At 40.4% G+C, this 14,040-nt stretch overlaps 1 protein-coding gene across 2 annotated transcripts in view; it reads right to left on the reverse strand.

The window, feature by feature from the left end:
• Positions 1–14,040, reverse strand: part of GRK5 (G protein-coupled receptor kinase 5) — a 320,227-nt gene that overhangs the window by 24,967 nt on the left and 281,220 nt on the right. For both annotated transcript variants that reach the window (XM_074233539.1, XM_074233540.1), the window contains 4 exons: positions 10,709–10,899; positions 8,158–8,195; positions 4,540–4,629; positions 2,300–2,508 (listed from right to left, as the gene is read on the reverse strand). In XM_074233539.1, coding sequence (XP_074089640.1) covers positions 2,300–2,508; positions 4,540–4,629; positions 8,158–8,195; positions 10,709–10,899 — 528 coding nt within the window. The remainder of the gene's footprint in view (positions 1–2,299; positions 2,509–4,539; positions 4,630–8,157; positions 8,196–10,708; positions 10,900–14,040) is intronic.

The following is a 14,040-nucleotide window of genomic DNA, read 5'->3' on the forward strand; positions in this document are numbered from 1 at the left end:
TTTCTTGCCTATAAATGAAATACTCTAACCACTTCAGAAGATTTCTTTTCATTAAATGTCTTCCAGTAGAGTCTGAATGCCCCCAATGGGGATGTTGTTGGTGAGGTAGAGGGTGGCCTAGATGGTCTTTGGAATTCCTTCCCATTTTATGTTTTCTGTGACTATTTCCATCTAAGGTGCCCAAGTTGTATTTGTGCCATCCACCCAGGCCCTATCTTGTTCTCTTAGACTAGGGGTACCTAGAGCATGCTTTTATTGACAGAGGGAGTGGTGGTGTAGTGAAAAAAGAACAATGAATTTGGATTCAGGCATGGATTTAGACCTTGGTTCTGATGTGAGACCTTGACCAAGTCACTTAACTTCCCTTTGCCTCAGTTTTCTCTTCTGTAAAATAGGGATAATAATAATTACTCTATATACCTTAACAAAGTGATTTTATGAGGCTAAAATGAGATAAAATAGGTAAAGTATTTTATAAATTATCACTTCAGGGTCACCTGTTAATATCATGGCTAAACAATAAAGCCAAAGTTTAGTTTTCAACTATTTCCTCTATAGTCCCAAACCTGATAAACCAGGACTAATAGAGAACAGATTGATGCAGGGACTAGATGGTTATGTACTGGGGATGTTATCATGGGCATTTCTGCATGAGATGATCATTGAAGTCCTTTTTATCTTGAGTTTACATAATCCCATTAAACATGAAGTCTTTAATACTTAAAACTAAAATCGAGTTGTTTCTTTATAACCTTTTCAAATTCTAGCATGACCTGGATGAAATGAACAATGCCAGGTACTAGGAAGGGTCTTGTTCTAGTCCCTTCATATAACTAGTCCATACTCAGTATCCTCATCTATAAAAAGAAGTGGGGTGGGGGGGGAGTCTTTGATCAATCATCTTATGAGTTGATGAAGGAAATTCAGAATTGTTCTTCTGAGTTCTCTCAGAATTTGGTAAAACTTAACGAAAAAAAAGGCAAGGGGCCCTACCAAAAGAGTTCAGTTTTTGAAACATCATTCATCTCCAGGTGCAGGCAGTTTGGAGGGAAAGGAAGTCTCCCAACGTAGCACAAACAGGGCTTGAGGCTCTGGCCCTTCCTGCCTCCATGTGGCCTAAGTTAGAGAGCTGCTTGCTGTGGCTGGCTGCCAGCACAGCTGTTCCTGTCACTAGAAAGAGGAAGGGCCGGTGTAGGGCGGCAATGTAAAAATCCCAGAGTAGAAAAGCCAGGCGTGGGAAGGAAACTCTAGGCCATCTGAAGCCACTCACTGACCAGGGAAGGAAGATGGGTCCTATTTATGAAATCCTCGCCCCCCCCCCCCCCAGAGATCTTTTGAAGAAGTAACCTGTCCTTTCTCTTCAGTAGGATTCCACATTCTTATTGGGCTGGTCCCAACTTAAAAATATTTGGTGGCTTTCTCTTTCCTTCCACATGAAATTATGGTTCCTCAACTTGGCCTTCAAGGTCTGTCATGGGTCTGACCCCAACCTCTCGATGCAACCTTCTCTTATCTATTCATTAATATGAACCTTGCTTTTTAGTCCATTTCCTCACTATTCCACTATTAACTAAACTGGGGGCATATGAGGATACTTTGTTCAACTGAGGTATACTGAAGTCCCTACTGGAAATTTATCAGTTCCCAAACCCTGATGCCACCTTTAAAAGTGAGCTTAACCTTTCCTTTGGGGCCTTTCCCCTCCTTTCAGTACTATCCCAGTCTTCATTAATGTCTCTTTCAATTCAATTCAATAAATAAAAATTTTATTAAGAGTCTATTATGTACTCAGCACTGGATCATACAATTTAGCTCATTATTACAATTCTATCATTCATTCTTATTTCCAATTCATTAGTTTTGTCTCTACAACAAGACCATAAGCTTCTTAGGAGCAGGGACCATATACAATACTTGAAGAATCTGTAATTTGCCTGTTTGGAGAACTCCCAGTGTGGAAACTCCCTCTGTCAAAGAATACAAGAGACTTGTCCAAGTCAGAGGCAAGAATGGATCCCATATCCAATATCCACTAATCCAAGTATAAAGGAGATATACAGAAAAGTAAAAGACAGATATAGAGTTAGAGCTATTTCTAACACATTCTCTCTCTCTCTCTCTCTCTCTCTCTCACTTTTATATATATACTCCCACAGTGCCCTATAGAGCATAGGTTTTCAGTGTTTTTTGTTGTCTGAATGATCATGGAACTGGACCCAAGCTGCATCTTCTCTGCCTTACTCTTTATTCCAGTGTACCTGGCAGGTAGAATTTGAGGAATGGAGGCCTTGGCCCTTACCATTTTACAGATTGACTTGGCTTCATCAGAAAATTTATGAGAGTACACCTCTTCAGTCTCTAGGACTCTCCTGTCCACCTCTTCACGCTTCACTTTCTCTTTCCTCCCGCGAAAGGGTGACTGTCCAGCAATCATCTCGAAGATGAGGCAGCCCAGGCCCCAGTAGTCTGGACTTAGACCATACCTCTGGTTGTTCAGGACTTCTGGAGCTGAAAGTAGAGGAAGGTGTGATCACCACAAGAATAACAGAGTATGTCTGACACAGTGAGGCCAGAACCATTTCTTGTGTCCATTTGCTCAGAGGCAAGGGATGGAGGAGAATACTACTTCCAAACAAGGATATCCTAAACGACTTCTTAGAAAAATACCACCCTGGGGGTGACTAGGTGGCACAGTGGTAGAGTGCCAGCCCTGGAATCAGGAGTACCTGAGTTCAAATCCGGCCTCAGACACTTAATAACTACCTAGCTATGTGGCCTTGGACAAGCCACTTAACCCCATTGCCTTGCAAAAAACCTAAAAAAAAATAAAAAGAAAAGGAAAATACCACCCTAAGCAGTCCATGCTAAGATGAAAGGTGGACCTCTTTTCATAAGAGCATACCATTTCACTCCTTTTCCTAATCTAGGTCCCTCAAGTTACCTTTGTTTTAATTTTTCTTATAAAGAGTTTCAATTCTTTAGAGGTGCAAAAAATACAAATCAGAACAGACATGCTGTGTACACACACATTTGAAGGCAAACACAGACTCATATATGTGTAAACATGCAAAAACACAAACTGATCCATGAAGCATTGTCATAGGAGTAGAGATCTCCAGACATGAGCCCAGATGCACATGTGTGCATATTTGAATAAGACATGCAACATGCATGTCTATGAAGAACACACAAGGGAACACAAACACATGCACATATTTGAGAGCAGAGACAGCTATGCAGATAAACACACTTGCTCCTCCATATGATTTCAGGCATGTTGATGTATAATCATACATATATGCACATACATGAACACATGGAGGGGTGTGATAGTAATCTTTAACCACCAGCTCTCAAGAAAAAAATGCTTAAGAGTCTTTTAGGTTTAATCTTCTTTAACATTTTTCTCCAACATTTTCTTAAGTCCATATAATCAACAAGATGAAAAATCAAGTCCTTATTTGCAACTTTTGTCAACCTTCAATGAATACACTGAAAATGAAACAAACAGCTCTGTCATGTTTGTGTCTGCCTCAGCAGCCTCTGTTTACATATACAGTCATCAAATATGCATATAATATACTCCAATGTGTTCAATAAGGAATGCAGACCCACATACAAGAAATTTCCTAAGTCAAACGTAGATTTTAACCTATGGATTTTCTGGCAGCAGTGTTGGTCTCTGAGAGTCAGAAGATAGATGCCGGGGCCATGAAAGCCCAATGGTCCATTCCTTCCATTCTACCACCCAGTGGGTTGGAAGGAACGCTAATAGTGTCAGCATTCTCTGGGAGACACAGAGAGAACCCACAGAGCCCCAAGTTTCTCTGGTTATTCCTGCCCAGTCTCTTCCTCATGACCATTTGGGCAGTGGTTTGTGGAGTATGGTCAAGAGAACTGCTGAGGATCTGGAGGGTGGACTTTTGCATTACAAAGGTTTACCATGTGGTTGAGTCGGTGATCTTGTCTCAAAAATCAATTAATAATTTATTTTAGCTATTAAATTAAGAAAGACAAAAACCCAACATCCTCATCTGTCTCACCCGTAATGGTGCCAAGATTTCATATATCTTGGTGTTTTGTTTTGCTTTGTTTTTTAAACAGTAGGGTTTTCAGACCTGAGGTTTTGGGAGCCTGCTGCTAGAGTCCCCAGTAGCTTAGAATTTATGAGGCTATTCTCTGCATGTGTCTCCAAAGGAATGGGTTGGTTTGGAACTTCTGGCTTGGGTATGGATGCCCACATAGGGCAAGTCTACTTCTCCTAAAGGCATTAACAAGGGAGGGTGTTGAGTTCTACATGTTTCCAGGAAAACCTCCATGAGTTAATGACCCAAGGTGACTCATTGGCAATTCCAGGGAAGAGGAAGCTAGGGCAAAGAGGGAGAGGATGGTGGAGAGAAATTGGCTCTAACTCCCAAACTGTATAAAATCCCCAGGGTCCCTGATGATCAACTGCTCCTTTCTTCCCCAGCTGGGTGGGGCTCGCTGCCTTTCCAAGAAACAAGGTGAAGGAAAGAAACAGGTGATCAGGTTACTTACCCATATATCCTACTGTTCCTACCCTTCCTCGGATCAAGTCTCCTTCAGGAATTTTCACAGCTAGACCCAAATCAGATATTCTGATATGGCCTATGGAAAAGGAATGGTACATAAGAGATTTTATTCATTACAGAGAATTTAAAGGGAAGAGTTGGTCAATGATATCTTTTAAAGCTGTACCATCTAAAGGAAAGTTGTTAGATTGGCAGTAAGGAGACCAAAACCCATTTTCTCTGCTCTCCCTCTAATTGACTGTGTGTCCTTGGATGAGTCTCCAAAAAAATCTCTGTACCTTAAATCATTTTATCTTTAAAATGGGGATAACACCAGGGTCCTAATAGCTTCACAGGATGAGAGTTGTGAATATTTGATGATATTTGTCCTTTGTTCTCGAAGAAGACCATGACATCAGGAAGGTGATGCTATGACAAGCACATGAATTAGATTTGAGTGAAAAGGGCTGTGCCAAGTCATCAGCCTCAATTTCTCCTCCAGAGTCATCTGGGTCCAGTGGCCAGATATGAATCAGGACAACTGGAGATGGTCCTGGATGAGAGGCAGCCAGGGTTAAGTAATTTAATGAGGAAATGGGTATGAGAATGCTTTGAAATGTTGAAGCCCTAGGTAAATGTAAAATTATTCTTTAGTAATTTAATGAGGAAATGGGTATGAGAATGCCTTGAAATGTTGAAGCCCTAGGTAAATGTAAAGTTATTCTTTAAGACCAAAAGGCTTTAAATGCCTAAGGAAATAGCTGGGCAAGCTAATCTGAAAACAGAGGCAGTGTTATGTGGTAGAAAATGTAAGACTAGATTTCTAATCCCCCATACCCCACTCAATAGTTGTCTAACCTTGGGCAAGTTATATTTATTTGAAAGAGAAGGCGAAAATTGATGATCTCAAAGATCAATTTCTCACAAAAATTATGGCAACTCAAATATCATCTGTCAAAGGAGGGGGCTGAACAACCTGAAATATATCTAAGGTCCTTTCTATCTCTGTTTCCAAGTTATTATCTATCTGAAAAGGACCCTTTCCTACATTCTCCCTGAAAACTCCTTCACTTGCCTACATTTGAAGACTTACAGGGTCACTTCTTTGCCCAAGGAAGCCCATTCCACCCTGGTATTACTTTGATAATAAGTTTGTGTTTTTTTTCCCTTTCTTTAGAACAGGTACCTCAAACAGTTCCTTGTACATAATATGCAAATGTTTGTTGAATCTGTCTCTCTTTTACTTCTATCCACAGGTCCATAGTTGTGTGCCCCTCTGGGTCAAGAACAAGTTGCAGCCTCTTCTGCATGACCAATCCTCAAACATACGAAGCCAGGGGGCATGTTCCCCTCAAACATTCTATGATTCGAGGAAGTACTGAACTGAGAGAGCTTTGTCTGATTTTTGGTTTGGCAGATTCCTTCATGGGAAACATGTGAAATTTTTCTGACATTTTATAACAATTTGCTTAAGGGGAAAAATTATAAACTGATCTGAGTAACAACCACCACCCCTGCCCTTTTTGGAGTGACTGTTTATTTTTTTTGTCTTCAAGAAAAAAGAAAGGAAAATTTGCATCTGGACTGGAAAAGTCTGGGAGATCCAATTAGAAGACCTCATAACCCAGGAATGACCAAAAAACATGGAAAAGACCTTGCTCCTGAGAAAGCTCTTTCTCTAGCTCCCTTGCAACCCACTGGGGCCCAGTCTATGTTTTGGCAACAACCTGATCCCACAGACAGGGTCACCACCATGGTCAGGGTAGTTCCCCACATCATACAGGTTTCTACCCCATCGCACTGGGTTACCCTCATGGCTTGATTTTGAGAATTCCAACTTGATGTTTAACCCTGATGAGTCTCTTTTGAAAAGAGCTTCCTGAATTTTCAAATGCCCAGCTAATATATCTCAGGTTTCCTCACAAAGGCTTTAAAGTTGGATTAACAGACCTGGGAATATACTCTCCAGGCTAGGGAAAGAACCAAGTACACAATGCTCTGAGGGCATTACCTGCAAGATGAGCCCACATGAACTGATTTCTTTTAATAGATCAGTTCACTAGGAACTTGACAAACATTAAAAAAGATATTATGATATAATAAAAAAAAATCTTGGATTTGTTTTTGTTTTTGTTTGCAAGGCAATAGGATTAAGTGACTTGCTCAAGGTCACACAGCTAGGTAATTATTAAGTGTCTGAGGTCAGATTTGAACTCAGGTACTCCTGACTCCAGAGCCAGTGCTCTATCCACTGCACCACCTAGCTACCCCAAGAATCTTAGATTTGAGGACAGAAGATCAGGGTTTTGAGTTTTATCTCTATCATTTACTATCTAAATGGTCTTGAAAAAACTACATAACTGATTTTGAACCTCAGTCTCCCCACCTTTAAAATGAGAGGGATGGATCAAATGACCTAAGAATGGAGGTATGGAGATAATCCTCAATGAAACACTAAATAAGGTCAGGAAAAATCCTTCCTCTTTCTACTCCTCCTCAATCTCAAGGTTGGCTGCTGATTATTCCATTACTTTCCTCCTTCCTTTTAGCCCTTCTTCCCCATGTAGGCTAAGGTCTGATATTGGCATAGCTGACCTTGGTTTATCTCTACTAATGGGAAGTAGAGATGAGTTCTAGGGCTATCTTCAACCAGAATCACTTGGTGATCTCATGGAGGTCTCTTTGAGCTTCAGTTTCTTCATCTGAGAGAATAACTTACTCACAAAAGAGGGCTATTGTTAGTATCTAATGAGGTTATTTACCTAAAAGAGTTTTGAAAATTATAAAGCAAAATTATTAGCTATGATTCCAGAGGAACAATGAAAATACATGCTGCCCACACCTTGATAGGAAAGAGATGGACTTAATTTGCAGAAACAAAAAGATTATTGCAGATGGCCAATGTCAGATTGTTTTGCTTGTCTATAATATTTATTATGATAGCTTTTCTCTCCCTTTCTGAATGGGTAAAGTTGGGAGGTAGTAAGAAAAGAAAGGAAATGCTTTTAATTTTTTCTTAAATTAGTTTTTAAAAAGTACAACATATGATATAGATATAAGGTATTATTTGGCCCTCAGAGATAGTTTAAATTGTCAACATATCAATAATAAGGAGCTTTATGGTCCAATGGATAGTAGAATGCTATTGGAGACAAGAAGATAAGAATTCAAATCTACCTCTAGCTACTCACTAGTTCTATGACTATGGGCAGGTCATCTTCACTGAGTCTCAAGAACACTATGAAATAATAAGAAATAACCTAATTGTGACCTTCAATACAACAGAGGTTCCCATATCAACAATGCCATGGGTCTTTGACATAGGGAGGTGATACTAAAGGACAACAATAATGAAATAAGACTAGAATTTTTAGATGCAAATGAAAATAACTGTATATGTGTATGGAGGGAAGAATAGGGGAGAGGGTCTTTTCCCAGTGTTACTTGCTGATATAGTATAAGGTACCCTGTAAAATTCTAGGATGCCAGGTCACCTGAGCTTCCCAATCAGTGTAAGTCAAGCCCATGAAATCTCTTTCTCTCTAAAGCTTTTTGGGCCTCAGGATCAGTAACACTTAAACTACCAGAGAGGAAAAGAATCTCCCAGAGCCACTCCCTGACTTACCGTAATCATCTAACAGGATATTTTCTGGTTTCAAATCCCTGAAAGGGAAAGATAAGAGTCATTTGAGGGAGGGCATTTTGGAGGGCAGAAGCACGTCATAGTTCCAGGCAAGACTGGCTATGCAGGTATGATAACTCAGCTGTACTCTATTTGGATCAACTAGGACGTTTTTGCTCCTTTGGCTCTGGCCTATTGATCTCTGTATGAAACTACCACACCCCAGGTTTATCTCAGTTTTTTGTATTAATTCAGTGAATAAATATTATTCTTTGCCAAAGGCATCTTCCTGCCCTAAGGCTAGTGGCACAGGGTGGGAAGCAGGTTGGTTAAGGACTAGGCTCTAGTCCAAGACCCTGGATGTTTCAGTTGATGAGAAGACTTCAGCATTAGGTCTACACTGACAGAGGTGGAACAGGGTCTACTGGGGTTGCTAAAGACCACTGTTTTCAAAACAGTGAGATGAGTAGAGGGATAAAGCATCAACTTTGAATTGTGGGGGAAATGAAAGTTAGGGTGGGTAGGGAAAGAATGAATAACATCAAGGAAAAGAACCCTCATTTTTTTTGAAGAGCAGGAATCTAGATAAATAGAAGGGTAGAGAGTTCTAGGTTGAGGTCTGAAGGAAAAGAAGGCCAGAAAGAGAATATTTTGTATAGCATGATCTTTATAATCTTGACCATTAAGTTTATCTTTTCTTGATCATTGAAAGAAACTTCAATGGTTAGACGAGTAGGGGTAGGAGGAGAGAAATATATAGTTTCTAATTTAAAAAAGTTTATATTTATTGGTAAATGCCTATTTGGGAGGTACTGTGAGGTGGTGTGAATGCACAGAACTTGACTCAGGAGACTTGGGTTCTAGTAGACCCAACTCTGTCACTTAAACTGTGGGACCTCCTGATTTCCTTCTCTGATTTTCTAAGTTCTCACCTATGAGTAAAACACTTGTTTTAAAGTAAATAATTTTAATATCATTTTGCAGATGAGTCTGTGAACTGTTAACATCCTATAACACTCTTAACATTTTTTCTGCACTGAAAGTTTTGTTCTCAATCTAATGGACAGTGTATTTAACTGGATCAGCAGTCCTCAAATAGGTGTTAGAACATTAAAATGTTTATGGAACCCAGTAAAGTGACCCTTTATGTCTGTGTTTAGAGTTTGTTCTCAAAGGTACTGGGACTTCTTTAAGAAAAATAAAAGCCCCTTAGTAGGTGAAGAAACTTAATAGGACCAACCACCATTATTTAAAGGTTAGAATGGCACAAGTACATTTTCTTAATTTTCTGATCACTGGTAGATACCAGTCCTAATGTGTACATGCCAGAAGTCTCTCTTCAGTCAATGGCCAGAGGGAGGATGTGGGTATCATTGTTCTCTCTCACCAGAGTGATCTGTAGGTGGGAATGAGAGTCCCTTCCAGCTCCAACAGTCTGTGGTTTTATGGAATGTTTATTTTAAAAGGAATAGGTAAATGAGCAAGAGTTTCTTCTTTCAACCCTCAGGGAAAATTTTTTGACTGTTTCTCTTTTCACCTCAGTGAAAATAAAGCAAAAACAGAAGAGTGGAGATGGTCCTGGGGGAAAGTGTGGGCCTTTGAGAACATTCCGACTTGTTTTCAAAACCTTCTTGACCCTACAAGATAAACTCTACTAGAGTACACTATTGTGCCCAACCTCCTTGTTAAACAAACCCAGGAGAGTATGCAGGGCTGAGAGCTACTGGGGGGGGGGGGGGGGGCAGGGCTGAGGAGAAGAGACTCTAGGAGAGACTGTACCAAGGAAATTGCAGGTGTGATTTGGATTGTCACCTTCTTGGTTGCTTCTGCCTCACCTGGAGAAACACCTCATAAGGTTTCAGCAACTTGTCATTATCATTCCCAGCAAGCACCAATAAGACTTGGGTGGGCACTAGGGGAGTAAGCATAGCCAGTAAAAGTTGCTCCTCACAGAAGAAAGTTTGAGAAATATTGTTCAATGAATTTTGCTTTCATTCTACTCCCTACTTTACCCTCCTCCATATAAAAATTAAAAAAGGAACCCAAAAACCCCCCAAACCTTAGTGGACAAGGGTACACACCAATTCAGGGGGTGGATTCATTCTTGTATTTGGGGTCAAAACTTTCTGTGAACCTACTGAGCAAATTTTCAAGAATTTGGAAGGATTCTTAGATAGAGAATAACTATTGTAGCCCTCACCACCCTACCTACCCACATAATAAGGACTTCTGGATTAAATGAAGGTTAAAATGGTAGAGAGGAATATATCATCCATTGGAAGTGGGTGGGGAGAGAATGAGAATGATACTTCCTCCTATAGTTTCTGTAGTCTTAGAGACTACTAGGAGGGAGGCAGTGGAGTAGAAAGATCACTGTACTAGGAACTAAGGGTCTGTCTAGGATCTAAGTGACCCTGGCTAAGGTATTTCCCTTCTACCACCCTGCCCCTTTACCCCCAATAACATGAAGCATGGGATGACCTCTAAGAGCCTGTCCAGTTTTAAATTTCATTCCGAGTCCCACTAGCATCTGGTGATCCATGTCTTTGCTCACCTGTACACAGTATTTTCTCTGTGGAGATCTTCCAAGCCACAAAGGATCTCGGCTGCATAAAACAAAGCTCTTTCCTCTTCGAAGCCTGGGTTTCCCATGTTGTAGATGTGGAACTTCAGGTCCCCCCCATTCATGATGGTCAGAACTAAGCACAATGCATCCTTTGTTTCATAGGCATAGGCTAAGTTGACCTGGAAATACATTGTTAACACAATTGTGGAATAAGGAAGACAGACAGTCCTGTTTCCTCTTTTCTTTGGAAAACCTTAAAGTTGAGGGGGGGAGTGGGGAAGCAGTGGCAACAGCTAAATGGTATTCCCGAGAAACCAGCTGACCTTCCATTGATCCCTGCCATGCTGTTCAGTGGCTCTGATCAAATTCTAAGTCTCCAAAAGGGTGGATGGAAGTGAGACAGAATTCCTGGACTGACTAACTTCCTCTCATTCAGTGGATCTCCAAAGGCAAACCACAAGGGTATTCCAGGGGATCTCCAGGCTGGGCCCTTGGCACACTTAAAACAGGACTATATCTATGCTTTTGATTCTGGTCTAAAGGAAGCTTTTGCCCAAAAAGAGGTAATCAAAACCAGGCAATGTTTCCTGGGCATCTTCTCAAAAACAGTGCCAGGATTCTTTCTGTGACTTCCCTTCTGGTGAGGATTTTCATTTATTTATTTTTGCTCAAACAAGAGCCAGTGGATGAGGAGGGGTCCTCAGGAGTTTCCCAAATAGTATATAGATTAGAGGCATTTGAGAACCACTGCTCTAAAAGAATAGTTCAGGACTGATCTACTCAGGCTGATTCTGTCCATTGTGGTCAACACAGATACTAGGTGTGCTGGCCAGAGGAGTATAGCCCCTATCTAATTCATTTGGGGTGGATGCCAGCAACGTGTTAGGTTACTTAATGACCAGGCCATCTCTTCATCATCTGGGCAACCTGGGGCTGGACTTGGGGCCTGGGGGCAGGTCACACCATGTGGGATCCTTCCTTCTCCTTCCCCTTCCCCCTTTCCTCTCCTCCTAAACATTCTGACATCAGTGAAACCTGGTTATAATGAATATAAAAGCAAGCCTTGATCACAAGATGTTATGTTAGAATATAAACATCAGCAGGACCATGCAGCCTGAGAAGAAAAAAGGCATGTCCTAACAGGAAATAAGAAGGTCGAGGGAATGGGGTTTTTTATATTGACGCAGGTTATATTTTAGCAGTTACCTCTTCTCATATGGGTGTCCCCTCCCTCCCTCCAAAAAAGGGATGCCTCATAAACTGCAGTGAATGTTCTGATTTTCCATCCCCATGGTTGGGATTCTGATGTAATGCTGGGTCAGCAACACTGTAAAGACATGGATGAGCTATTTAAAAGCTCTTGAACATGAACCTCTTAGGAACAAACCCCCTCTCTACTTCCCCAATAGGGTTATCAGAATAAAGTTCCACCCTATGAAGGCAATGCCCCTAGGAAAGATAGTGCTCTGATGGGCAATGATTAAAGTGTGTCTTCCAAAGGGAAATTTTATTCACTGGGCAAGAGCCTATGGGACCAAACAGCCTGTTGGCATCATCTGAATTGTTATTGTGGTTCCATTCTAGCCAACAGACTTCCTTAATGTTCACCATACCTCAGTGGCTTGGCTGCAATCTCTCCTTACCTCTGCAGAATTCCTGACTGTTTTCAAGGTTCAGCTCAAATATCATCTACTACACAAACGTTTCCAGACCTCCTGTAAAATTACACCGTACTTTGTATATATTTTGCATTGATTTATCGATGGACTTATTATCAACACCCCCTCCATTTCATAGAATGGAAGTTCTTTGAAGGCAAAGACACTTTTAATTTTGTCTTTACATTTTCAAACCAAATAATACCTGGTGGAGGGCAAGATAAGTACTCATTGAATGACGCTTATTGAATGGCACCTCAAGAACCCCGATTTCCATGTTGTCTTTTCAAATTCCATATAGGGCTGTGCTGGCCTTTACAGAGTTTAAAGCTAGCTACCCTTCAAGTCTAAGTCACAGCATGAATTCCTTCTTCAGAGAACACCAGGGGGAATAATAGAAGATAAAGTCATCTGACTCTAGAATGGATGCTGGTCAAGCTAGTTTCTAGGTCCATGTCATTGGGCACTTTAAAATGAAGTCTCTGAGAGATTAGCATCCAATATGCTTGGGTGAGGTCAAGAAATACCCTAAGAAGAAAGAGAACAGCCCTCAATATCTTCTTTAATAGCCCAGGAGAAAAGTCCATGACTCTAACAGATTCCAGTTCAATCTATCAGAAAGCATTTATTATGTTTCTGTTATTTGCAGGGCACTATACTAGATTCTGGGAATACAAAGGCAAAAATGAAATATTCTTTGCCCTAAACAAGTTTACATTTTGGGGAGAAGAGAGAAAAACAATAATTACATAATTATAAGAAGAGTTTGTTTTTAATGCTTCCCCCTCCCCAATTCTTGTCCTCCCAAGGGACTTGCTGGTAGAAGTAGAATAGGGACACAGAGGTTTCTAGTACTACTGAATTATTTGTAAGTACTTAGAGATGTTTTTGGTTCTCTCATTGTCTGGGCAGACATACAGCAAGTGTCCATTTACATATTCAGGTGATGAACCCCATTCAAGAAGAAGACTTTATGCTATATTATTCCACCTTCTCTGGACACATTCCTAAGGAAATGTCCTTTCTACTACTTATATTTATAAGAAGATAATATTTAAATATACAATAAAAAGAGAACTAATTTTTTTTTAACAAGGAGAAAAGTATCTTTTCACTCTATGGTCTTAAGTGAAAATTTAACACACTAAGTTAGACTCTATAGGAAAGCCATATTTCAATAAAGTCCTAGGAGATGAGGACAAGAATTTACCTGTTAGACAGACTTTGAAATACTTCAATCAAGAATATTTAGCAAGAGTCTGATATTCAAAGGGCATTTTAGTTAGCAAAGCTCCTTCTTAGGAATTAGAATTGCTTCATTCATTGTATTTGTTGCTTGGTTGCTTAATGAATAGTGGATGATTGATTTATTGATTCAAAGGAGAGGGAAGATCCTCTTTCTGACCTCCCAGAGCTTATTGAAAGGGTCATTGTGATCAAGTGGGAAGCAGAGTGGCCTGGGAGTCTATTCCCAGCTCTGTGACCATGGGTAGATGACTTGCCCTATCTAGGCTGCTATTTCCTCACCTATATAATAGTGGGCTTGTTGATATAGAACCAATACATGATTCTAGGAAGGGAAAATAAGCCTGGGTTTTATGTTCTCTGGGTAGAGAGGGGCATAAATCTACTATGACACTGAGTGTGCTTTATTTATAGTAC

This window comes from Macrotis lagotis, chromosome 4 (assembly GCF_037893015.1).
Source record: "Macrotis lagotis isolate mMagLag1 chromosome 4, bilby.v1.9.chrom.fasta, whole genome shotgun sequence".
Taxonomy (NCBI): domain Eukaryota; kingdom Metazoa; phylum Chordata; class Mammalia; order Peramelemorphia; family Peramelidae; genus Macrotis; species Macrotis lagotis.